The following is a 27,306-nucleotide window of genomic DNA, read 5'->3' as shown; positions in this document are numbered from 1 at the left end:
TCGGCCTCACCTGTCCCTGGTTCGGAGGATACGGTGGGGACACAATCAGCACCCCCACCACCACACACACACAGAAAATTCTCCCTCTCAGAGTTCCTGTCCAGAGGCCCTCAAAGGGGCTGCATGAAGAAAACAGAACCTCCTTATCTCTTCCTTCTGCAGGTGGACCCTGATAACGGAGAGCAATACCGCACGGCACAGCGGTGGGCACATGCAACTTGGAAGTGACAGTACCCATGTGGGGAGCACAGGATGGAAATGTCTTTACCCAGAGGCACAGAGGGGCACGGCTGGAGGCTGCGGTCCATGAGGAAAGACGGAGAGAGGAGGTTCCCGCATTTGCAGAGGAGCAGGGGCTACAAAGGAAAAAGATAGGACAGGAAGGCTTAAAGGCGTGAAACAGGGGGCACAGTCCACCGTGGCTGCAGATGAAGACTCTAGGGGCTGGCCAGGCAGCTTGTCAGGCAGGCACAGTGCCACCCAGAAGAGGGTTAATGCCATCCCGCAGGCATCAAGAGTGACCTCAAAGGCTGAGGAAGCGACTGTCCCTCCACCTGTCTGCCTACCCATCAACAGTCACCTGGTTTGGTGACATTTCAGGAGCTGGAGAGTAGCAGACCCAAGCAAAGAGCCGCCGAAGGTGCTGACCTCAGCAGAAGCACAATCTGTCTGGGCAGAGTGGACACCCTCAGGCCGAGACCACAGGCCTCAGGAGGGCAGGGCTTGTGCCTGGGCCACCTGTTCCAGAAGTCGCAGGGCCCCGCCTCTGAGCAGGGACAGGGCACACCTCGCAGGCCTGTGGTCTCTGCCCATGGTTCCCTGGAGAAGAGTTTCAGCTAGAATAGAAAATCAGTCCAACGATCTCCGCAAGAAATGACATGTCAAGTCACAGGGGAAGAGGACTCGGGCCTGTCCTTTTCATGTCACCCACTACTGAGCTGATAGGATCTAACGTTCGCTTCCCTGGTTTTAGATTATTTTTCAAGAACACATAATTTCACTTCAAAAAAAAAAAAACCTGTCGACAAGTTGCTCTGTGAATTTTCCATTTTCTTCCTCATCGTTCTCAGGCTCCTAGTTCACACACCTGGAAAAAACAAATTCTATTTTTTGATCTGTAGACTCAAGGCACGTCACGTGAGCAGGGGCATGAGCTGAGCTGAGGACGAGATGGGGGCAATAAAACAGTTAAAACGTGATAGTGAGAACAAAAATAAAATGTGAGAAATGTTTGTTAAATCTTAAGGTACATGGAAATCCATCCAAAATATTTCACATATATATGAAATACATATATGGATGTACAAATATATACCAATATACGTGTGTGTGTGTGTGTGTGTTTACCCCACGACATGAGAAATGCAGGATTACTAAAGAAAAATTGGGAAAAAAAGGAAAGCAACAAGAAAATAAGTTGACTCTTATGCCACTATTCAAGGATGAGCCCCCCACCACCGACAACTCCATGCATCTCCTTCTCTTTTCCTCTATTTATTTTTTTATTTGATCTAATTAGTTATAATGACAGTAGAATGCATTTTGACACATCATACATAAATGGACTATAGCTTCTCATTCTTCTGGTTGTACATGATGTAGAGTTACACCAGCCACAGAATCATATATGCACATAGGATAATAGTATCCCCTCCACTTATTTTTAATAATTAATTGGAGTCATAGCCAGGCATGGTGGCACACGCCTATAATCCCAGCAACTCAAGAGGCAGAGACAGGAAGATTGCAAATTCAAAGCCAGCCTCAACAACTTAGCAAGGCCCTAAGCAACTTAGAAAGACCCTGTCTCAAAATAAAAAATAAAACAGGCTGGGGATGTGGCTCCATGGTTAAGCGCCCCTGGGTTCAAACCCTGGTACCAAAATTAATAATAATAATTAACTGAAGTCATGCTGTTTGATGACCTGTTTGTTTGTTTTTGTTTTCTGCTAGTGCTATATAGTGATCATTTTTTCAAGTAGTAATTCTTTTTTTGTTCTTTTTACATTTTTTTTTTTTCATGCTTTGTTTTTGAGACAGGCAGTCTGTTGCCCAGGCTGCCCTTGAACTTGTGATCCTCTTGCCTCAGCCCTCTGAGCAGCTGGGATTACAGAGGTGCCTCAGAGTGCCCAGTGTCAACTAGTAATTCTGTATAGCAAACAAGTTTTTTACATTTTTAAAGGCCATAAAACCCAGCAAGGTGGTAGCTGGCTCTAGTCGGTCCTTAACAGGAATCCTCAGTGCCTATACTCAATGACCGTTGAACCTGCATCCTACAAACTTAAATAACAGGTTCCTCAATGCCCACAGCAGTTACTAGCAGAGAGAGGAAGTGCAGACCCACGCTCTGCCTCTGCACCTCCAAAAGATGGGGCTTTCTCTTTGCTGTTCTGGGAGGGTAGAAATATCAGCCTTGACTTTGGCCTCTACCCTAAATCCCTGGCCCTGAAATTCCAGAGTGGACTGATGACCCAACCCCACCCCAGGCAAGGTATGTCTTCCTGCCTGTTGACCTCACATGTTCCAAGGCATCTATCTAGAACTTACCCCTAGAATCCCATCCAATTTTCAGCCAAATGGTATTCACTCAATTGATTCTAGATCTTTTAAATTCAAAAATTAGTTTTGTGGATTACAGATTTCCTAAGTTTCTCATTTCTTTTCCACTCTTGGAGACAGATATTCTTTACCCCATATCTTTATTATCATCCCCATGAACAGTTGCTATGCACTTTCCTAAGCAGGCTGCAGGCACGGTCACAGTTAACCCCCAAGATCATCCTGTGAGAAATGAGCAACTCCATCTGATAGATGAGAAAACTGAGGTTCGACATAAAGAATCCCATCAATGTACTGGCATGACAGCACTCAGGATGCCCACCGCGTCAGCTCCGGGCTCACCGTCAGCAGGCTCAGGCCTTCAGCAATAAAATCCACAGCTCTGGGAGGGCAGGAGAATGAAGCAGAACCCCTCTTCAGATGGGTTACCATGGGATAGAGGTGGCAGTTCAATGCTGGTGACCCTGGGACATGCACTGTCAATTACCAGGGCACGGAGCAGACAGGTTGGGGGCTCCACAGGCCCCAACCACACAATAGGAGAGCCTGAGGCTAATCCACCCAAGGGACCACAGGACAGCTTGCATACAACAAGCGGCATGTGGGGCTAACACACAGCACAGGCGTGCTGGATGCTTAGATTACTGTTAGTTTGTCCCCATAAGAGACAGAACCACAGGGTTGGAAGGCATTGCAGAAGAAATCAATCCAATCCCCTCAACCTGTGGCCACAAACCAGGAAACGAAACGAAGGCTCAAGGAAACTGGGTGACAAAACCAGTTCCCAGGAGACCCAGGTCATGCTCCCCAACTCAGTGGTCCAAGAGGTAACTCACAACAGCAAGCAAAACACACAATTCATAAGAACTGCATTAAAGACCCAAAAACAAAATTTCTAGTTTAAGGCAGGGGGGAAAAAGAAAAAACCTACCTGGATTTTCAACAAAACTGAGTTATCTACAGAACTTTGATCAGAGATTTAACTAACCTAAGGTCTACAGTATATGTGATGAAAAAGAAAAGCCAATGATATAAACAGTAACAACAGCTAGACATGATTGCTCCAGTCAAAAGTCATTTTGTTATGAAAATTATGAAAATCGGCATAAGTATCAATGCATCCTTAATCACAGAGGCTGAGACACGCCCAGGAATCCTAGCCAACGCAAAGGAAGGCACATGAACTCAATGTCATGAGCCAGAGGCCTCCGGCAGCACAGGACACCCCTCACTATCCTCCATCAACTCTTGGGGACAGCCTCTGTTCAACTGTCAGGATCCTGGTTGCAATTTCCCCCTGCGCCTGAGGCCCACATCCCACTGAAGCCCTTTCCCCATCCCACAGAAGCCCCTCGCCCGAGGCCATAAGGGTCCCAGCAAGAGAAATCCCCTGCAGGTCGGAGGCGCCTTCTTTCAAGAGAAATCTCAACCGCAGCCCAAGTGCCTGTCATTTGTGTCCTAGGTGGTTGAAGGGGAAGAAGAGAGCTAGTTGTCTGAGCAGGAAAAGCAGGTATGGGCCCAGCGTGGGTCAGAGTGGCCCATCCCTGTCATCTGTACTAGGAGAAGACACCTTCCCAACCTCCTTCTGGTTGCCCCAGGCCAAGTGAGAGGAAGAGCAAAGAGAGGTGACACGGGTAGAGAGCGGGTGCCACTGACGGAGGAGAAAGCAGCCGCCCACTGGTTCTCTCCTGCTGATCCAGGCCTCGGGGTTCACACAGGATGGAGCGGCCCCTGCCCTCCAGGACCTGTGCCATGCATATGCTTTACAGCACTGACCTTGTTCCCACGATCCCAGATCCCAGCGACAGTCTTTCTCATTTCTCAGATTAGGAGATGAGCTCTCAGAAAATGAGGGACCTGCCCAGGACCACAGAGCCACAGAGCTGGGTCTGCCCAAAACTCTCTTGCCTCCAAATGCATCCAATCTTCCTGAAGGGATGTCACCACCCCACTCCCCCATGGTGCTGTGTAAGGGTGGAGGAAAGGCAGGGGAGTCGGGGGCTGCAGGTCTGGCCTTGGAGCCACAGACAGGGGAAGAATCTACCCTGGGAGCCGGGCATTCTCCCTAGACATTCCACTCCATTTAATTTCATGCATGGTAACGAAAAACCATGATGATGAGGCCAGGTACAGTGGCACTCATCCATAATCCCAGCAACCCAGAAGGCTGAGGCAGGAGGATCTCAAGTTCAAGGCCAGCCTCAACAACTTGTCGAAGCCCTAAGCAACTCAGCAAGATCCTGTCTCTAAATAAAACATGAGAAGGGGGCTGGGGATGTGGCTCAGCGGTTAAGTACCCCTGGATTCAATTCCCAGTACCAAAAAAAGAAACAATGATGACTGCGATTCCTGTTTATCGACCAAGACTACGCACAAGCCCTGCTTCACCTGCTTCCAACATTCACTCATTTAATTCTCACCGCAGCCTGAGCAGCAGGTACTGCAGCTGCCCCCCTTCACGGACAGGGAAACTGGTGCCCAGAGGTAAGTAAAATAACTTGACCAGGTTAATAGGAGTCCAACCGGGACTGCCTAATGCTGGAGGCCACGCTCCTGGGCCCTGCTCCACATGGCCTTTTGTGTTGATTCGTGTGATTTTTTTTCCAGGAATGTCACCGGGATTCCAATACATGCTCCAGGCCCCGCATTCAATGCCTCAGCACTTACTAGGTGCCAAGCCCTGGGCCAGACCCTGCAACTTCTAGGTTAAAGGTCCTGACACAGTCTTTGTCCTTAAAGGAAGAGGAAATCCTTCCTTACAGCTAAAGGGCTCTAGTCACCCTTTGTGAAGAACAGGAAGCTGTCCCTGAAGCCTCTGGTGTGGCAAATGCTGCGGTAGCAACGGCATTCTGGGAGGGCTGGGAGCGGGAGGCAGGGAAGGGTCCCAGGAATTGCAGTCTTTCCTGTGTAGCCCGTTTAAACTTGTGCCACTCTGGGCTACGACTCCGATCAGCCAGACCCCAAGTCAATCTCAGCCTGTCACCGCTGTGCACCCGCAGGAGGCCAACTCACCTCTCTGGGCCTCAGTTCCTTCCTGTACAGAGGAGGTGAGACCAGCACTCCAGGTGTTCCTGGCAGCTGGAAGGACTAGTGGGGTACAGTATTCTCAGTGCTACCCCAGAGCCCAGAACGTAGAGAACAGTCACTAAGTTAAAAGTGTCCCCCAAAGAGATCTTTCTTGGAATATGAGCAGCAAGAGCCATCGTGGCTAGCCAATAGCAGGCTTCCCGGGGGCAATGATTACTTGCTGAGTGCTGGCACCTAGGAGACAGGGCCCGAGCCGAGGTTCTCCTTCCTGGACGGCCCCCCATGCAGAGGGCCCCACAGTCAGAAAGTCAGGGGCGCCCCTTGGAAGCTGAGTCCCAACCCTCTGACAGCACCCAGGTGTCACTCAAGTACAAGCAGTGACGCCTGGGGACCCTCTCCGTGCCAGCCTCTGCTCCCACAGGACAGCTTGCTGGAAAAGCTCACTGACCTCAGGAGGGTTGGCAGCTCTGGGGACCACTCAGTGGATTCCAGGTTCTGCTCAGCAGAATCCAGGGGTGGCTCAATCCAGCCCTGAGCACCCAGAGGAAAATCTGTAAGACCAAGTCTCCATCCTGTTCCAGAAAGGTTCAGCTCTGTGCCACATCTGCGGGCACTGAGAGGGAACGGGATCAGAAACCACAGAAGCTGCCTCCCGGGGCAGGGGCCCCCAGTGCAGTCCACGCGGTACCTGGGCACCCGCACTGGCAGGAGGATCACGGGTTCAAAGCCTGCAGCCTGCCGGGCACTCACATTTTCATGACTTAAATAAACAAATGAATGGAATATAAAAAGAATTTCTCCTAAAGAAAAACAGACCCCACCCAGCTCATTCTACTTCTAGTTTTTTTTGTGTGTTTTTTTAATCAACATACTTTTGGACCAATTTATATAACGACAAATGCTGCGTGCACGCAACTCCGCCTCCTGTATATTTATTTTCACTTAATGTGATATTACAAATATGGTCATGCTCTTACCCAGCCTTCGTAACTAGCATCCGGGTGCACAACAGCCCAGCCGTATGTGCTGCGCCTCGGCACACTGAACCGTCCCCTTGTCACTGGATAGCCTTGCTTTCTCTTTTTCTGTATTACAGATAATTTAAATAGCCTCATAAATTCTGCTTTTCTATTTAGCTACTGCCTTAGGGAAAAACTCCCAGAGAAGGATAGAGGGGGGTCAAAGACAAGCTCTCGTCCTAAGGTTATGGATGAGGAGAGGAGCGCCAGGAGGGTGCAGGTATGATGTACTACACTGGGTGCTCAATAAATGCACAGGGAATGAGAACAAGTGCCTCACCCACGTGACACTCTGAGTGGGTGGCAGAGCGCTGGCCTGGGGCAGGCTGTGGTCTGCTACCTGCCCGCCAGGTCAGAAGGCACAGCATGCATAAGTCAGGAGAACAGCTTTGCAGAGTATGGTCAGGTCGCAGCACCCAATCTCCACTGTCAACGAGAAATGAGGGCTGAGGCCAGGCACTGGGGCGGGGGGCACGCCTGTAATCCTGGCAGCTCAGGAGGCTGAGGCAGGAGGATCACAGGTTCAAAGCCAGCCTCAGCAACTTAATGAGGCACTAAGCCACTCAGTGAGACCCTGTCTTTAAATAAAATATAAAAAGGGGTGGGGATGTACTGGTTAAGTGCCCCTGGGTTCAATCTGTACCAAAAAAAAAAAAAAAGAAAGAAAGAAGGGCTGAGTTTCAAATTTCCCTTTGGATTCTCCAGAACAGAGGCAGGGCCTCTAATCCCAATGCCTGTAATCCCAATGACTCGGAAGGCTGAGGCAGGAAGATCGCAAGTTTGAGGCCAGCCTCAGCAACTTAGCAAGGCCCCGTCTCAAAAATTAAAAGAAAAGAATTTTTTATTTAATTTTTTTAAAAAAGGACTGGGGATGTAGCTCTGTGGTAAAGAGCCCCTGGGCCCAATCCCCAGTACCCAAATTAATTAATTTTAAAAATTCTTACTTTGTGCCAGGCATCGTGCCTCACATGGTTTATCTCATTCACTATGAACAACAACCCCATTATGATTCTCATTTTACAGATGGGGCAACTCTTGCCGGGACAGGTTAAGCAACTTGCCCGAAGACACATAGATAGGGAGGGAGCAGAGTTTGAACCCAGGCTATCAAGCACCAAAACCTGTGCTTTCACCTACTATGGGTATTGCTCACCTTCCTGGTCTTATATCCAAAGACAGAAGTGGACCATGGACCAGCAGAGCTTTCCAGCACAATGCAAAGGTGCCCATCTTGAGATCAAAAAGGGATGGGGGCAGTGAGGCTGGGCAGTGGGCTCCAGGAGCCTGCAGGTGTTCCACTTCCCCAGGGGAGTAGCAGGTCGGATTTTCAGAACCCAAGTGTGGCCTGGTTGGGCAGCCACAGAGCAACAAGGGCCAGTTTGCTGTCACAAATGGGATTGGAGCTTGGGCAAGCCGGGGGCTCAGAGAATAAATCCTGCCCGTCTAAGAAACTGCTTAAACCCAGCAGGGCCAGAAAAGAAGTTTAATGTAAGCTATCAGATGCCCAAGACAAGGTCTGGTCGTTTGAGGCCACCTAAGTCTTGGTCTAAGAATAGTCAGAAGGGTCCTCTGATTGATGGGTCCAAGGGCAGTGAGCAAGTTTCCATCGGTCACGTGGCAAATCCCAACCCACGTGGCTGTCTGGGCACCAGTATTGTAAGTGAACGTCCCTGACTCTGGGTTTCTTTTCTTTCTAAACTACTTCCTAAAATTCTCAAATGTGTCAGAGAGGTGGCTGCAAGAGTAGCTCAGGGCTTCGTCTCAAATGCTCACCACTCCTCTCAAACCACCAGCCAACCACACAGAGAAGATTTCCTGTCCCCTAAAAAGAGACAAGTTTCCATTGGCTGATGGATTCTTCCTTGCTCTGTTCCATCCCCTCGGCCACAGTGAGTCAGGGCCACTGAGGGGAATCTCCCCAGGGACTTGTCACCTTCTTCGGCGATAAGCCACCAACATTTAAAGGACAACCACAAGGCCTCTCCATCAGGCCCAAGTACCGCCGACTAGGCTGCCTCTCGAACCAGAGTGCTTCAAAGCAGAGGCAGGGTTCTTTGAGATGAAACCTCTCTGCAGTCAGGAATCAGAGAGGGGCCTCCACCTGCCAGCGGCTACCCGGCCTCTTTCTCCGCTAGGAGCCCATGGCCTCTTGCTGTGCCTCCTTCTCTCTGTTACCCCAGGTCCCCACATTGCTATTTTCATCCTGTTCGACCCCTTCATATGGTAAGGAAAAAAGGAGAGATTTTTACACTCTTTTCCATCCAGCATTATTTCATCCAGAATGCCATGCAAGGTCTTTTCGGATCTCTTCCTACCCCAAGCAAGACCCCCAAGGTCAAGCAGATTTCTGTGAGGTTCAATGAACCAAACAGAAATGTGAAATGAGAGGATTCAAGATTTGAACCCCAGCTCCCCCAAGCATTGGATGACTCGGGCCCTATTTCCTCATCTGCAAAGTGGGTGCGCAAAGTTATTCCCGAGGAGAATTCACGGAACTCCTGTAAAAAGCTTGCTTACGGCAAAACAGGCACATCTGTCTGCATTTAGCCACAGCAGTGGAGAGGGGAACCAGGGGTCTAAGTTATTCTGTTCCCAGTATCTAGCCTCCCCTTGCAACGAATCCAAGGAGCTCGTTAACTCTGGCTAAAGCTGGCACCATGTCAGAGCATGTGCAAGAGATCCAGAGGCCAGAAAGGAACCTGGGACACAGTGACAGGGGGAAGATACATCCCCCACTGCGGCCCTTGGTGAAAACCAGGCACTGTTCCAGCATCAGAGCATCCCCAGCCTGAGTCAATCAGCCTCTTCCAAACAACATGGCGACCAACATCTCCCAGCAGCAGGCCTCCTGCTGCAGTGCCATGAGGCCCTCACCTAAGTGAACACACTCTTCACCTCCTCAGATGCATCTCTGGAACCTCACACTCTCTTCTCTGCCCATCCTAAGGAAGAAAGCCATGCAAAGCCCAATGACCCCAGGTCCCTATTCCCAGCGAGAGCCACAGAGCAAAGTCCTCTGTAAATCAAGAATGAGGGGTGGGGCAGCCCAGAAGAAGGGGGTTTCCCACCTCTGTGTCTCAGGCAGGTTTCCCATAAGTGAGTGCCAGCGACTCACACCTGGCCTCGGCAGCTCCACGTCTGAGCTGGCGACCTCAGTTCCCAGGCCCCCTCCCCCGGCAGAGAGCCAGGGTGCCCCCAGCCAGGCTGGACCTGCCAGAACTTACAAGCTCACTGCTGCAGCGCAGGCGGGCAGCAGAGTCCTGCACACCTAGGTGCACAGATGAGTCAGCCGTGGGGCCTGGAAGCCTCATTCGCACCTCACCAGCACCTTCTGTGGGTTCACTCATCCGCAAACTCCCCCGCAGAGGTGATTTTCTGGAACACAATGCACTTCTTCTTCTCACTGATATCCCAGAACAGTGCCTGGAACACCACTGAGGTGTGGCGGGTGGGGAGGGGCGTGGAGGGGATGCCCTCCCTTCCCACTGTGTCCCAGGCACCTCTCTGGCCCTGGAGCATACCAAGCTGGCTTCTGCCCCGAGACTCTTGCACATGCTGGTCCCTCTGTCTGGAACCCTCTTCAAGGCTGCAGTGCCCTTCTTATTATTATTTGAAACTCAGCCCAAGCACCCTGCTTCTCAGGAAAGGAGCCTTTCCAACCACCCAAACTAAAGCAGGGACCTCCTTCCCCAGGATCATCACTCCCCAATCCATTTCCAGTTTTCTTTGTCTCATACCATTTCTGTCTGCTACCAGCTGATTTCCATTATAGGAAATTCCTCTGTCTTCACTGTTCTTTCCCCAGGGCCTAACACAGTGCCTGGCTCACAGCAGAGGCTCAGCAGTCATGCAGTGGACGGACAGAAGAGATAACTAGCAAATGCAAGATTCAGAATAAATCAACAAGGCCAAAGAAAGTTTTATTGCAGGAGAAGGGGAGAAAAGAAGAAAGGCAGAAAGGCCAAAAAGGATTTTTTTTCCTCCTTGGTACTGGGGATTTAACTGAGCCACGTCCCCAGCCCTTTTTCTTTTATTTTGAGACAGGGTCTCCCTAAGTTGCTTAAGACCTCACTAGGTTGCTGAGGCTGGCCTCGAACTTGCGATCCTCCTGTCTCAAGGACTTGCTGGGATCAAAGTGTGCGCCACCGCACACTCAGCCCTAAAAGAATGATTAAAAATAACATATAAGGGGCTGACAGTACAGCTCAGTGGTACAGTACTTGCCTACCAGGCATGAGGCCCTGGGTTCAATCCCCAGGACCACACACGCACAAAAAAAAAATTCTTATTATTAATATATACGATACCCAGAAGCCCAATTTTTAAGATCTCCATCATTCAAAAAGCATGAAATGGAGATCAGTTTGGCAATTCCTATCACAGAAAGAAGGAAGGAAAGAAAGTGATGCCCTTTGACCCAGTCATTCCATTCCTTGGAATTTTTCCAAGGAAATAAATTCAGAATAAGAACAAAAATAAAGAGGTGCCTGCAGGAAAACGATGCCTGTCACACTGTTTATGTCATTGCAGAAATCTGGAAACAACCGAAATGTCCAATAACAGGGGAAACGCTTTGGCAAAGAAGAGCACAGCCACTGGCCGGACCATCACGCAGCAATTAAAATGACCGAAAGGGAAAGGAGAGAGAAACACAGGGAAGGGTATTGAGAATAATGTTCAGCAAGAGGAGGTTTAAAAAGAGATCTGAATTCCTTCTGAGTCCCAGGCACGGTGCGGCACACGTGCTGTAACATAAAGAGCCCAAAAGAAATCTATCCTTATCCCTTTTTGAACTGAGGTGCAAAGACCTAAGGAATGAACCCAAGGCCACAGAGAGAGCAATGAAATGGCGGGCCATGAATGTGTCATCCTCACCCCACAGAAGCCCAGGCACACCCTGACATCCTTGCTGCCTACCTCCACACTGTTCCTTTCCTGAAATGACATCATGCTGGTGCCGGGGAGGCCAGACCCAGGTCAGCCAGCAATGACAGAGAGATGGAGAAATACAGCACAAGACAAAACAGCAGACCCTCCAAAAGAAAACCCCCTGTCGGGGTCCAGAGACCACAGAGAAAAGGAATAAGCACAGAATTTCAGGAAGGACCAAACAGAACATGAAATGGACCTGCAAAGGATAAGGAGGCTCCTTCTGGGTTCAGGCTGGAACCTCAGAAATGGACAGAGAATAGCCTCCTCCTGCTACTCAAAGGTACTTCTTCTGGGCCCACGTGCAGCAGCACTCAATAAATGTTGGCAGAAGTACCCTCGTCCTCGTGGTGTGGATAAAGCAACAAGTGGTCAGTAGAGCCATGGAGAACTGTGGCCTGGACAGCAGGGCAGGTCACAGCATGTGACTGAGGGCTCCTGTCCAGCCTCCTTACACATTCCCAGCTCTGCCCCAGGCATGGCTGCAGGAACAGGGAAGAGAGCTGTCCAGGCTGGCAGGGGCCAGAGCACGCCCGGGAACGGGGAAGGCGATCAAAACCATCTTTCTACAGAAAAATACATAAAGAAATGAAAGCCTGCTGAGATGGGTACCGTTCTACCTGGGGACAGAGGATGGGACTAGATCTCACTGGGTCTCTCTACATCCTTGATACCAAAGGCCCAAAGCCACCATTTCCCAATCTGGGCTCACTCAACGGATGGGAGTGTAGATCAGTGATAAAGCACTTGCCTAGCATGCACAAAGACCTGGGTTCAATCCCCAGCAGAAAGAAAGAGAGAAAGAGAGAAAGAAAGAAGTTCCCTTCATAGCCAGGCACACACTTAAAATACCAGTCTTGAGGGTCTCAAGTTCAAAGCCAGCCTCAGCAACTTAGCAAGAACCTGTCTTTAAAAAAAAAAAAAAAAAAGTAAAGAAAAGAAACGTAGCTCAGTGGTAAAGTGGCTCTGGGTTCAACCCCCAATTTAAAAAAAAAAAAATAGCTGGGCACAGTGGCACACGCCTGTCATCTCAGTGGCTCAGGAGGCTGAAGCAGGGGGATCACGAGTTCAAACCCAGCCTCAGCAACCACAAAGCACTAAGCAACTCAGTGAGACCCTGTATCTAATAAAAATTTTTTTTAAAAAAAAGAGCTGGGGGTGTGGCTTAGTGGTGGAGCACCCCTGGGTTCAATCCCTAGTATCAAAAAAATAAATAAATGAACAAGCAAACAAAAATAAAAATTAAAAAAACCAGGCTTACGGGGAACGTAAATGCGCTAAATGACCCAAGATGGGCCGCAGAATCACCACCTGGGGATTACCACCTGGGGATCATCATTACCTCCTCTCAACTTCTGTGTAAGTTTGAACATTTCCATAATAAAGTTTAAACAAAATGTAAACTCAGACCCAAGAACTTCAGCCAAGAATCACTAGGGCCTGGCCCAAGCGTTGGGCTTGCCCTGGGGAACCCAAAGGCCACCAGAAATCTTTAAAACCTGGGGCTGGGGAGGTGGCTCAGTGGTGGAGGCTCCACTAGCCCGTGGGAGGCGCATCTCAATATGTTACACTGTGTAACAAATTTTCCATCTGGAGCTGAAGGGAATTTACAAATGCCAGCTGGGTGGTGTAGGCAGGTAATTAAGAATGTCCAGGTTCAAGTGACATCTTGGTCTCTCCTTAGCTGTGTAACTCTGGGCAGGTCACTTAACCTCTCTGCACCTCGGTTTCACCTGGAAAACGGGGATAACGGGAGGGCCTTCCTTCCAAGTGTGCTGGGAGACGTAGGTACAGGCCCCCACAAAGCCCTTACCCAGGGCACCAGGCAGCGGAGCAAGCTCACGGTAAATGTCAGCAATGATGACACATCCATTTTGTAACAGGTATAGAGGGCTGCTTTGAAAACCACAGGTCCATCTGACTCAGTGATCTGGGGAAGATGGAGTAGAAGCAGCTTGTCATTCTGAAACCTCCAGCAGCCCATAACGCCAGTGCCCCCAGAGTGGCCCCAGCCAGCCCAGCCTCTGCTGGTCATGGGGCCAAAAAGGCTCCGCCTTCCAAAAAGCCACCACCAGCAACAGGAAGCTGCTTCCTTTCCTCTCCCTTCAGAGCCAGCATTTCCTTTTTTGTTTTAAAAAGCATTCCTCTTCTGAGGCCCAGCCCTTTCCCTCCACCCAGCCCGGGGCTCACACACACCCCCAGCCATCTGCACCTCTCCTGCATTGTTTTCTGCCCACCAGAGGGACCCTGAGGTTCCTGGTGGATCTGGAGGGCACTGGGTACCCGCTAAGCACACCTGAGGCGGAGAGAAGGCAGGACACAGTGGCTCTGGGCACAGTTTTCCTCTTGCTGGAAAGGTTAAGTGAACCACATCTTTAAGAGCTCAGAGCCTCAGCCACCCTTGGTAAAATACCTCCTTCCACAAAAATTGACTTCTCAAGACTGGTTGAATCTGCAGGGACACCAGGCTCTCTTCACCAGGCCCAGTTCTGCCTGCAGCCCCAAATGGGACCCCCATTTCATAAAATAAAACATAAAAGCAACACCAGCCAAGACTGAGCCCAGCATTCTTGTCTTTCCCAACTCATGGCTGAGATTGTGTTTCACCAATCACATGCAAAGGGGAAAAAGAACCTCTGATGAGTTAAGTTTGGAACCCCTACTGCAGGAATTCTCAAGGCCTTTAAAACACAAATCCCCATACTGAGGATCTCCAGAAGCGAGGTGGACAATGCGACCCATTCTCAACCATATGAATCCCTCTTTTCTGGGAGCATCTTGCAGGATGCAGTATGGGAAAGGCTGCATTTGGATTTTCAAGGTTCCCAGGCTTCTTGTTAGGGTAAGAGTCCTCAAGACAGTGCTGAATGAGTGAGAACACTCGGGTCACTTTTTAAAAATTACACGTAACTTTACTTTTGGAGGGTTTTTGTTCATTTTCGTTTATCCGCAAAAATTCAGTGTGCACCAGGAGTGAAGTCGGTCCTGCTTATCCATATTAAAAGTAAACCAGCCAGGTGGAGCAGTGCACACCTGTAACTCCAGCAACTCAGAAGGCTGAGGCAGGAGGATTGCAAGTTTGAAGCCAGCCTCAGCAACTTAGCGAGACCCTGTCTCTAAAAATTAAAAGGGCAGGGGATATGGCTCAGTGATAAAACACCCCTGGGTTCAATCCCTAGTTACCAAGAACTAAAATAAAATAATTGGCTGTGCTGGCACTCAAAACATCCAGGTACCACGTGAAAGAAGGCCCCACCACCCCACAAGCAAATCACCTCATCAAATTTGCAGAAAAGAAAACCCCATGAATATGATCGCTATGTCGCCAAGACAAGTGTACACTGTATGCTGCACAAAACATTATCTTTAATAATCACGGCTGGCCTCCTTCATGCACTGCATACTTTATTTTCCTGTCTTTTTTTTTTTTAACTTTGAACACAAGTTTTAATTCATTCTCACAATTATTCTGAGGGTGGAAAAATGAAAAGGGGGAGAAAAACGCGGCAAGCGAATAGGATGACTTCAGCCCCGTCATTTGGAAAGGCAATCTGCACTGTTGCCCCAAATGCCAGGACAACCCAGAAATACAGAGACACATGAATATGTAGGTTTGCTATGTGGTGGTGGCGGCTGCTGGGACTGATGAGAAACAGACGCCTGGGAATAAATGACAAAGCAATTTTTTTATCTCAACAGCTGTCCTCAGAGTACGCCTGGTCTCTCCACCCGTGCTCTAGAATCAGGAAGAAAGCCAAGATGGACACACAGATACTGGATGAAAAGGTGGCACCTTCCTGGGAGCCACTGGAAAGAATTTTTGACATTATCTTGACAGCAAAACCAGCAACAGATGGGGGTGCAGGACGAAAAATCTGCAGGAATTTTTTAAGACGAACACCAGGCCTCACAGGAGTAAAGGTTTTTAGGGGATCTCCCTGGAAAAATGAGTAGCCCTTGAAATTCACAGCCAAGGACTCAAGATAATCCACATGGCCTGAGCCAGGTCCCCCCAAAGGACACTCCAGAGGGCTCTCCAGGAATCTGTCCGACCCTCAGGGTCCCTAAGACATTGGATAGGTAAGGAGCAAACCCGTTTGCTTCCTCTTGGAGGAAAACCCTTGAGGTGGAGACCCATGTTCCTGGAAGACGGAACTGGAAGGCTGCTGTGTCCCCCTCAGTCAGCAAAGCGGGCTCAAGGTAGCATCCTGTCTCACTCATGAGTCCTTGAGCCCCAGGTCTGACTCCCAGCTCAGTGCCCCTCTATTCACCTCCCTTGATGAATTCTCCCTGACAGGTGTACCTGGCAAATCGCTTCCCCACCTTCTGTTTCCTCACCTGCAAGAGGAAAGGGTTGGTAGGCGAAAAGGTGCACACCTGGAATCCCAGGCACTTGAGAGACTGCGACAGGAGGATCACAAGTTCAAGGGCAGTATCAGCAACTTAGGGAGACTCTGTCTCAAAATAAAAACTAAAAAAGGTGTGGAATGTGGCTCAGTGGTAGAGTGCTTCAGGGTTCAACCCCAAGTCTACTAAATCAACCTCAAAGACAGACACCCCAAAGGCTCTCTGATCAACATTGGTAATTGCTGAACTCAGGCTGCAGCATGTGAAGCGTGCATCACGAGTGTCCAGAGAGCAAGATTTTACCATGCGCTGTGCACTGCCTGGACAGAGACCTCCTAATCCTCCCTCTGCTGTCTTAGAGCCAGGAAAGGTCCTTCTACTTGGTCAGGCCAAGGGGACTCCCCTGTGCCGCAGGCAACCATGAAACTAGAACCCACAATCCTTGACACATAACCCAGAACTCCACAAAAGCCAGTGCAAAACTAGTACCCAGAATTCCTGACAGGACCTCAGCCACCGGGTCATATCCCATTTCTTATATAGACCCCTTGTCATGCCGCGCACAGTGATCAAATGCCTGTCACCTTAACTACTCAGGAGGCTGAGGCAGGAGGATAGCAGGTTCAAGGCCAACCTCAGCAACGTAGCAAAACCTTGTCTCAAAATAAAAAATAATGAAAACTGAGATGCAGCTCAGTGGTAGAGCACATGACTAGCATGCACAAGGCCCTGGGTTCAATCCCAGCACTGCAAAAGTTTTTTGGTTTTGGTTTTTTAAATTAAAAACCTAGACTTGGACATGGTCAAAGATGAAGCGACAAAAGGATAAATGGATAAAGGCTACCGTTTCATAAATCCTGGCATTCCCACTGGGAAGCAGGGAAAATGTCATACCCTAGAGACTTTAAATGGACAGACATCAAATGTGTTCATACGCTTTGATCCAGCAAATTCCACTTCTAGGAGGATCCTCATTGCAGCATGGTTTATTGAAAAAACAGCCTGAAAGCCGACATTGGGGTCTGGTTAGAAGAAGTCTGGTCTGACCACACAGTGCAGTCAGCGTAGCGGTACCGCAGGGCACTGTGCTGAGAAAGACGACATGTGCAAGGCATTTAGAAGCACAGGGTGTCCACTGATATGCAAATGCAGAGAGTGGAAAGACTGGAAGAATAATTTAGCAAAATGTTCAAGGAATTAACTCAAAGGTGATATCAGGAGTGATTTTCTTTTTTTTTTTTGATCTACCTTATATTTTGTTTTTTCATCACGAATACGTTATATCATCTTAAAATATTTTAATTAAAGGTAGAATGCTAAAGAACATGCTACTTATCAGAAGACTTGTCTAGAAAGAATAAGGCAGGGAGTCATTAAAAAAATTATGAGTAAGTTGATCTCCAGGCAGCTTCTTGTTTCTCAGAATGAGACCAGCCTTGGGCTGGGTGCTTCAGGACTTGCAGACAGAACCCCATCTGTGAGGATGTGCTGGGCTGGACATGTGGGACACAGCCCCATGCCAAAGGCTGGACAGCCTGGGGTGACCAACAGTCAGCACAGTGATGGAGATTCCTGCCCCTAGGCTTGCTTTTTTTTTTTTGTTATAGGCAATTTCCTTGGTGTTAGCAGCCATGACCTTGACCAGAACCACCACCACCATGTCTAAAGGCAGCTGCAAAGTCAGAACATGGGCTCCCAAAGTGAGTCAACTCAGGTTCTACTACCTCCTCGGTATCTTCATCCCTCAGAGCCACAGTTTCCTCATCTTCAAAATCAGGATAAAACCTCACAGAACCATTGTGTTCAACAGGGTGACATAAGGCAAGAGGCTAGCAGAGAGCTGGACCCACAGGGTTGGCCAAGAATGTTCCTCATTCTACGTGGGTCCTCTCCTTGCAAAGGGGGTTCCCACAACCCCAGAGGCACCTATGCAGCTTCCCCTTTGAGTGGAATATAAAAAGAGATTTCAACCAGCCTGTTCTGGAAGGATGTCCTTTTTTTTAAAGCACAGCTCGGAGACATGGCCACTGGCTTTCCTACCTCTCCACAACTCTGCAAGACCTTGTCACCATGGGCCATCACCTTTGCATGGGCTGGAGAGGTCCAGCCTCAGACAGCAGGCAGGATGAGAATGCTTTTAGTGTTCCCAGAATTTTGAGCCAACTGAGGCCACTGAAAGTAAAGAAGCATCCCCACTCCTGTCCCCAGGCAGCAAACCCCAGTGTCCTACTCCCACGCTGCCCTGGGCTGCAGAGGTACAAAGGCCTCCCTCCAGCTCCCCCAGCCCTCTCCAGCTCACAGCCTCTAGAAACTGCAGGTCCCCCTCCAGGCCTTCAGGAAGTAGGTTTGTCCAGAGAAAAAGTTGGCAAGGTGAAAGTGGGCACCCAAAGGGACAGTGCCACAGCTCTGTGTTCCCTCAGGGATGATTAGAGTCACCCTGGCTGAGGGTTAAAACTATGGCAGAGAAATGCCACACTCCAGGACAGTGGCTGAGTCAGGAAAGAAAAGCCAGCTTTCGGTCTCAGTTCTGCCAGGGACAAGGGACCTGGGAGAAATCACCAAGTCTCTAGGAATATCTCCCATGGAGCCAAGAAGTGGGACTGGCTAACCCTTCAGTGGGATTCCCAGTATCCCCCAGGAGCTGTGGCACTGCAGGCACTACTGTCCACTTCTGGGACTTCCCCTTTAGACTGAAAGTACCCCTCAAGCCCCAAGACAGGAGGGCATCCCACTCATCTCAGAACCCTTGCCAGACAGCTGCCCAGCAGGAATTCAGGAAGCAGCAGCAGCATGAGCATGCTCCTGTGTGCCCCCAAGGACCTGATCCGAGGACACAGGACACCCCTCACCACCTCCAGCAGTTCCACTATTTGGACACTCGCAGAGGGCCCAGGGAAAGCTGCAGTCCTCAAAACAGCAGGGCTCTGACCTCTGCACAGCCCACTTGAGTGCGGATCAGGCCTCTCTGACCTGACGCCTCCCCCCAGCACATCTTGGCTCCAGAGCAACTTCTCAGAGAAGTGGCCAAACTACACTATACTTACCATGACTCCCAGTGTCCTCTCCCCTGGGGAACACATCTCTAGGTCAGCTTGCATAAGCACAAAATGGGAAGCCTGGGTGGGACGGAGCCTGTATCTGGGAAAGGCTAGTGCGCTGGCAGGAAAGAGCAAGTTACAATGTACCCAAAAAAGTGAATCTCTGGAAGCTGAGGCAGGAGGATCAGGAATTCAAAGCCAGCCCGAACACCTCAGTGAGACTTTGTCTCTAAATAAAATACAAAAAAGGGCTGGGGATGTGGCTCAGTGGTCAAGAGCCCCTAGGTTCAATCCCCAGTACCAAAAAAATAAAAGTGAATCTCAGCAGGCGATGTGAATGTCTGCTTTTGCATACTCTTCTCTCACCAGCACAGGGCACAGATGGGACCCGCAGAGGATGAAGGGATGAACTGGTTTGAGGCAGGCCAGGTGTCCCTCTGTACGCACAAATGGAGAGTGGGAGTATCCCACTTGCCTTAGTGGATTTCTCAGACCCCTGAAAGGGTCTGAGACAAGGAGACAAGGCACCAGGAGAGATCAGGATCAAGTGAAATCCTACGACTCTTTCTATAGATTGACTCTGGTTGTGTCTCCTGCCCATCCATTCAAAGAAAAAGAGTGTGTGTGTGTGTGTGTGTGTGTGTGTGTGTATAACATTACCACTTGCCTCCTTCCACCATTTTTAATCCAGTTGGTTCACAGAGAAAAGCTGTCACCGGGCAGCCAAGCACACCAGTGCCTGCATGCCTGTCGCAACCTGAAATCTTGGGCTGCAGCAGCCTGGCCCTGATCAGGGTCTTCCAGAGACATCTCACATGCTGCTTCTCCCACCAACTGCTCATTTAATGAGGGCCAGAGTGGGCTGCGGTTCCTAAGGTTCTACAACAAGTCTGACGTCGTTGCATAAGCCAAGCCCTGTGGCCAGACCCTTCTTCAAAAGCCAGGAATCCAATGTCGCAAGCACAGTCTCTGGGGGCCTGGCCTAGTGGTAAGAGGAGTCTGCAGTACAGAAAAGAAAGCCAAAGGGACCCTGGCCTCCCGCCTGGCCTCTCCAGTGCTGTTGGGGGTGGGGCTGCTAGGATTGCTTCCTGCTCTGTGGCATCCACCTCTAGGAAGTCAGAGCCAGCTGTAAGAAGTCCTTTCTCTGAAAGGGGCCCTCGGGCATGGATGTCACTGGGTCCTCACCAGGGAGCTTCTAGCTAAGATGCCACAGGTGTGAGCAGACCATCCCCATGTTACAGAAGGTCGACTGAGCTTGACAGTCGAAGTCATGGGACTTGCCCAAGGCCACACAGACTGAGCCAGGATGGCTTTCAAAGCTGTGGGCTTCTGTTCTTCACCACACTGACCCTGTCAAGATTCTTGTAGGAATTAACTTACCTTCTACTTTATCAGTCTAGTAAATCTGGATTGTAGAATTATTCTAAAATATGAATATGAATATAAACACTCACCAATGCGTCATTCAATCTAACTGAGTCTCCTTCTCTAACGCACCGAAGGCAGAGTTTTAGGAGCCCTCAGAGAACCCACATCAGCCTGCTCATTTTGCAGATAAGAAAGCTTAAGCCTCCAGGAAAAAATGATTCACCCAAACTAGCTGGTGGCAGTCCCAGGAACTAGTTCCAGGGGTCTAAATTCCTATCCCAAAGAGCAACCCAGATCTGCCTTTTCAGGGAGCAGGTGAACCCAAACCCATACCACAGTGGGAAGAACAGAAAGCTGGTATTAGTCTCATTCACCCTGCAAATTGCCCTCAGGCCTTCTCAGCCGTTTGGCTGCCAGAGATGACCATTCCAACACACTCATCAGGGAGGCCACTCAGTCAACCAGCACTGAGACCCCAACAGCTGGAGGCTTTGGGGTGTCACCATGCTGCACCTTGGTCTAAATGAGTAAGACTAGAAGTCAGTTCACCTGGAGGACAAACAGCCATTTGCAGAGAATGAACAGCAAACCATTCTCCTGCATTCACCCTGGGATCCGGGAGCACTTCAGAGCAACACAGGGACCACAGGACACAGGCCAACACAGAGAACATTCTCTCAGCCCAACAACACAGCGGTCCAACCAGACACACACTGCTGGACAAGGACCCCTCCTCCCAGAACTAAGCCACACAGGCCACCTATTGTGTCAGCTTAAAAACTGAACTTCGCTGGGCAAACACACTCGGCCGTGTTCAAGAAATCAGTTTCACTTGGAAAACGGCAGTCCACATACAGAAAGGCACATTGGAGGGCTCTGTGGGTTTGTTTTTTAAGCAATGTCCTGGTCAGTCCTGCCATAACAGGCATAATAAAAATAATAATAATAGCCAACACTAATTGGATTCTTCCAATGTCCCTGGATTTGTAGCTGTTAAGCAAATAAAACTAAGGGAGACTCACTCCGAGCATTTCAGATCAAACAAGGATTCAGGCTTGTGGTGTGTGTGGAGGGAGGATTGGTCTTGTAATAATTACAGCAATGACCGTCTGCCCTCTGACAGCTGGCAGAGGCAATTAGCAATAACAAGGGGGTGGGTGCCTTGAGGAACCAGTAAAACAAAACATCCCCAGACCTTCAGGAGACCAGAGGTGGCAATGCATGGTAGTGTAAGGCCCCTCTTCAAGACAGGGCAGCTATTAACTGTCCCCAAGAATTTCAGAGGTCTCCCAGTCCCTGGACAAAAGCAAGTTGGGAATGCACTAGTTTCCATCTATTGTGTAAGGGGAGCTCCCCCTTCTGAGAACCCAACAACCCTTCTGGATGATTCTTCCAAATCCTTTTAATGCTGCACTACCCAGCTATAATTTGAGAGAGGAGGCCCACATATCTTATTTCTTCTTTACACTCCAGGCAGACTTCAGCAGAAGCCCTTAAGTAGTGCCATCTTCCCACCAAAAGCTTCCTTCCCCAGCATAATCCTTCCTAAGCCAAAACCCCACGTTTAGGGGGGAGCTGGGGGAGGGAGTGGGTAATTACATTTTGAGGAATGAAAGGCTGTGGCATCAGGAAAGGAAAGCACCAAACGCCTGAACAGCAAAAAAATGCAGTTTCAGCAAACACTTTATGAAAAGCAACAGACAAGACCTGGAGGGGAAGAGAGGAAGGGACAAGAACCGGACCAGGGCTGGAGGGAAGGCAGAGGGCAGGGGACCTCCCCATCACCCCGGCCCACAGCGAAAAGTCCAACGCGTGACTCTGTGGGACAATGACCCCGGCAAACCCTGGAAATGGGGTGGGGGCGGAGAGAAGGCTGGCAGAGGAATTCGGCGCGGAGCCCACGCCGGTCACCGGCTCCTCCAGCTCCCATCCCGGTTCCCAGTCTGCGCCCTCTCCTCCAAAAATCCTGCCCAAGGTGAGTGCTGATCCTGGGTCCTCATGCTGCCGCATCAGCGAGGGAGGCGACGGAGGAAGCCTCCCAGGAGGGGACCAGGTTCCAGGATGCAACTCGGGAAGGAGTGAGCTGGGGCCGCTCCTCGCGCTCAGTCGGGGTCCTGGACCCTTTGGAGTAGCGGACCCTTACCTCCAGGGTCCGGATCTCCTGCTGGGTGAGGTCATTGGACACCGCGCACTTGGTGCGGAGCCCGCGCAAGCTGCCGAGGGAGATGTCGATGAGCTTCTGGAGCTGCCCGCACTGCTGCAGAGCCCGGCTGGCCGCGGCCCCGGCGCCCCCGCCGCCGCCCTCCTTCTTCTCCCCCATCGTCGCCGCGCGCAGCGCCGCTCTATCCATGCCTCGGCATCGGGGCAGCTGGGGGCCGAGGCGGGGAGCCCGGGGGCACGGGCGCCTCGGCAGGGAAGCCCCGACCTGGAAGGCTGGACCAGGAGCGCCCTCCGTGCTGCTGAAGCCGGGGTTCCAGGAGAGCCGCCAGCCGAGTCCGCTCCTCCCGCCGCCCAAGCGCGGCAGCAAAGCGAAAGCCGCGGCGACCCGACGGCTGCTGCTGCCGGAGCCTTTAAGCGGCAGCGGGGGCCGGGTCAGGGCAGCCAGGCATGCTGGGACTTGTAGTCCGCTCCGCGCACCTGCCGCCTGGCCCGCGCCCTCGGGGGCCCCGCCCGCACCCTTGGCCGCGCAGCCGGGCCTTCCCTCCCGGCAGGCACGAGCGGCGAGAGAGGGCCCCGCCTGGCGCCCGATAAGGCGTTGCTCAGCTCCGGCTCCTCCCCAGGCGCAGAGTCGGGGGAACCAGTCTCCCCTTCCCCCCTCCCATCCCCGCAACCCCGCCTAGGAGCTTCCCGCGACCCCCGGATGGGGCGGGGCAGCAGCCCGTGGCCCCCTAGACGGGAGGAGGGCGTTCCTCCTGCAGTTCCTCTGCCGCCGCGGCTCCCTGGAAGGTGGGGGACCATGGAGGTTCCGGAATTTTATGTGGATTTAGGGGCCGCCAGCTAATAGGAAGGTGCTTAAAGAATTTTTTCCCAAACTGGAGATGTGCTCAGTGGTAGAGCAATTGCATAGCATGTGCAGGGTTGATCGCAGCCCTGGGGAGACAGGGGGAGAGACAAGGCGGGGAAGGGGAGAGCCGTGGGGGTAGGGGCAAGTCCTGTATCTGGTTCATGTACCACTTTATTCTGAATTCTGTATACTAAAGGGAATGATCCAGCATGAAGAAAGGGGAAAGGACTTTCAGGACCCTATTTACTCACCAAAATTAGTGGGCCATCCCCTACCCAGCAGGCCAGTGTCAGGTCCTTATTGCTGAGCTCTGTAGAGCAAGATAGCCTGGGTTCAAATTCTGACTCTACCACTGCCTGGTGTGTGACCTTGGGCAGATGCTTTTCCTTTGAACACCTGAGTTTACCTCTCAGTCGGATGGGGCCGTGATAGTGCCTGTCTCATAGGGTTCCCGTGAAAGATTATGTTTGTGATTGACACATGTAGTCACTGGATAAACGTTAGCAAGTGTTGCTATCCAACCTCAGCCCTCCTAATAAGGCCCTGGACCCACTAGTCCCTGGGCATGGCAGCAGTACCTCTAAGGACTGGAATTAGTGCCTCCTACCTCACATACCAACCCCACCCCAGGTGTTCACCCTCCTCTGCCATCAGTCCGCTTCCTATGTTCTGTTATCTAGCAATACTGAAAAACCAAGGCTCTGATCAAAGGTCCCACACCTCTGTACTTTCGACATCTGCCAACCAGAAGAAATGTCTCCCTTCTGAATTATCTCTTTTAAGCTCCTGGATTGCAGAAACCACTGGCTAATTTATCTTTGCACCCTTTTCACAGAGTCAAATACAGTACAGTGCCTTGTGCACAGCTAAGTCTCCATTAAATTGTGCAACCAGTCTCATAAGCTCTCAGGCAGGCCCTATGCCAGGTTTCTCTTATCTCTCAGGCCAGCTGAGGCCTAGGCACTTGGGGTGGGGGGTGGGGGGCGCTGTGAATGGATAGAGAGTTGAGTCTTTTTGTTTTGTTTGTTTTTATTTTTTGTTTTTGAGGCTGAGGCTGAAGATGGGACAGGACGTGAGATCCCAGCATTATATTCTTGTTTGAGCTACAGACACTAAAACAATCAGTACTGGCTGGTGGTTTATATCATACCTTCCTTTAATGTCATTTGACATTTCAAAACAAATTAAATATCAGATCTTAAAAAAAAAAAAAACTATGGTAACTTTAAAATGCACTTTTGACAACCCCTCTTCTGGGGATTTTCTGAAATAAAAAGGAGTTCCAGCAAACTCTGTCCTTTCCCATTAAGAATCACTGATCCAGCCAGGTGCAGCGATGCATACCTATAATCCCTGGAACTCAGGAGGCTGAGGTAAGAGGATTGTAAGTTTGAGGCCAACCTCAGCAACTTAGCAAGACCCTCTCTCAAAATAAAAAATAAAAAGGGCTGGGGATGTGGCTCAGTGGTTATGCACCCCCAGGTTCAATCCCTGGTACCTAAAAAATAAAATAACTAATCACTGCTCCAGCCCTCACTTATAATGGGAACCCCCTGTAGCATATTTGAGTCCCCTAACCCTGATTTTTGCAGCGAACTAATAATTACCCTGAAAGAGAAACTGAAATCATGGTTCTCAAACTCAAAACATGTATCAAAATTACCTAAAAGTCTCGTTAATTCCTACAATGATGGGTCCTACCTCTACAGTTTCCTGTTGCATAGGTCAGAGGGTAGGCCTGAGGAATTTGCATTTGGGGCGCATTCTTAGGTGATGCTGATGCTGATGCTGCTGGTGTGGGGACCACACTCTGAGAACCATGGCACACAGGAAGGTCAGTAGGCCAGAGAACCATCTCAAGGGACGATCCTCAACTCTGCCTGACTCGTTCAGAACTTCCAGCGGCCAGGCTTGAGCAACTGCCTGACTCCATTTATAAGCCATTGCCTGAGAAGTGCCTATTTATGCACTTACATCAGCTTGTAATTGCCATGGGGCCTCTAGGGTCACTTTCTGTGGGAAGCCACATCCTGAGAAAGGCCGCTCCTGGCCTGTGGCATCTATACCTATCCATGCCACCACAGCGGTGGCATCAGGGCTGGGGACTGGGCAAGGCCAGCTCCCCAGCTGCTCTCCACCAGGCTCCAAGCAGCTGCTACCATCTCTGTGGTCACTCATCCTTCTGCTTGCCACAGCTCTCCTTCGCAGGTCACCTCAGGGGGACTCCAGCTGTTGTGTCTGAATTTAAATATCCGGTCAGCCACTCTGTCCCTTCCCATGTACAAAACCACTTCTTGGAGATGGGGGAAGAAAAGGTTTTAAAACAATTAACAAATATTCCGAATTTGTTATATGTCTACTTGTGTTTCAGGCCCTGTTCTGGGCACTGGAAAATAGCAATGAACTTAACAAAGATCTTTCCTCTTAGGGAATTTACATTCTGAGAAGACAGATAAGCAAGTAGAATGCACAATATAGCAGGTGCAGGCCTGGGGTTGTGGCTCAGCGGTAGAGCACTCGTCTAGCACGTGTGAGGCCCTGAGTTCAATCCTCAGCACCACGTATAAATAAATAAAACAAGGATATTGTGTCTAACTACAACTAAACAATAAACATTTAAAAAAAAAAAATATATATATATATATATATATAGCAGGTGCTAACAGTAGGTGGGACAGGGCAGGATGGAATTTACAACAAGCTTTTTAGGAAATGGGATTGTTGTCTGTCTCTGAATTGTTTTATGACCTTGGACAAGTCTCCTAACTCACAATACTGCTCCTCATTTGCAAGATAGAGATACTATGTTGTGAGGATAAACAGATAAGTCTATGCTAGGTGTGGTAGCGCACACCTGTGATACCAGTGGCTCCGGAGGCTGAGGCAGAAGGATCATGAGTTCAAAGCCAGCCTCAGCAAAAGCAAAGTGCTAAGCAATTCAGTGAGACCCTGTCTCTAAATAAAATACAAAATAGGGCTGGGGATGTGGCTTAGTGGTTGAGTGCCCCTGAGTTCAATCTCTAGTATCAAAAAAAAAAAAAACATAATTATGCAAAGTGATGATTCTAAAATAAGCATTCAACATATTTATTTAATAAATACTTACGATGTGTATACTTACACTGTTCCAAATGTCTCATTAACTCACTTAACTAATAGGAGTTACTCTCTTCCCCACCTTCCAGAGTGAGTGTCTTAGATGAATGCAACTATCATGTGCTAATTCTTAGGTTCAATATCATCTCCAGTTTCTTGAGACCTTTACTGCAGCACCCTCAGTATAAAAAGATTGCTCCTTCCCTCCTCCCACCCCTCGGTCTCAGGCACCTCTATTAATGTCATTCTAAGTTTTCCCCACATGCATCTGAACAACAAAGTCACCATAGTAACACATTCATGCATAGACCAAACTAACATGAAAAGGGTACTTGCTATGTGCCAGGCTCAGGGGCAGACTTCAAGTGAAGGAAACCAAGTCTTTTTATCATGTGGAACGCACGAAAGGGTGGAGGCAGAACATCCACAAAGCAATAAACATATTACCAAAATATATTCAGAGAGTGATGGATGCTATGGGAAAGAAAATATTTAAAAAGTCAATACCTGATAGTCCCCAGGAGGATGAGGTACTTTATTCTCTGAGATGGTCAGAGAAGTCCTCTCTGCCCATTGAACTGAGATATGAATAAATAAAAGAAGCAAGCAATGTGTACACCAGGAAAGAGTCATTCCAAGCAGTGGAAACATCACGGACAAAGGCCCTGAGGTAGGAAAACTTGGCACACTCCAGGAACAGAATGAAGGCCAATGTGGCCACAGTGTGATGAGAAAGAACAGAGGTTGGTGATGACGTAGGAGAGCTGGGCAGGAGCCAGATAAAGTAGGACATGGGGAGGAAGTCTGGCCTTCTCTCTAATTCTTTGTTGCTCCTAATGTGGTCCAAGAACAGCAGCAATCGCCTGGCCTGGGAGCTTGTTAGAAATGAAGTCTCCGTCCCGATCCCAGATCAAATGAA

At 49.8% G+C, this 27,306-nt stretch overlaps 1 protein-coding gene across 3 annotated transcripts in view; it reads right to left on the bottom strand.

The window, feature by feature from the left end:
- The window catches only part of Ksr1 (kinase suppressor of ras 1), a 143,803-nt gene extending 121,015 nt beyond the window's left edge, over positions 1–22,788 (bottom strand). For all 3 annotated transcript variants that reach the window (XM_076870133.1, XM_076870135.1, XM_076870134.1), the window contains exon 1: positions 22,431–22,788. In XM_076870133.1, coding sequence (XP_076726248.1) covers positions 22,431–22,637 — 207 coding nt within the window. In that variant the 5' untranslated portion in view covers positions 22,638–22,788. The remainder of the gene's footprint in view (positions 1–22,430) is intronic.
- Positions 22,789–27,306: the final 4,518 nt, after the last annotated feature.

This window comes from Callospermophilus lateralis, chromosome 11 (genome assembly GCF_048772815.1).
Source record: "Callospermophilus lateralis isolate mCalLat2 chromosome 11, mCalLat2.hap1, whole genome shotgun sequence".
Taxonomy (NCBI): Eukaryota; Metazoa; Chordata; class Mammalia; order Rodentia; family Sciuridae; genus Callospermophilus; species Callospermophilus lateralis.
This window is presented reverse-complemented; position numbering and strand designations above follow the sequence as displayed.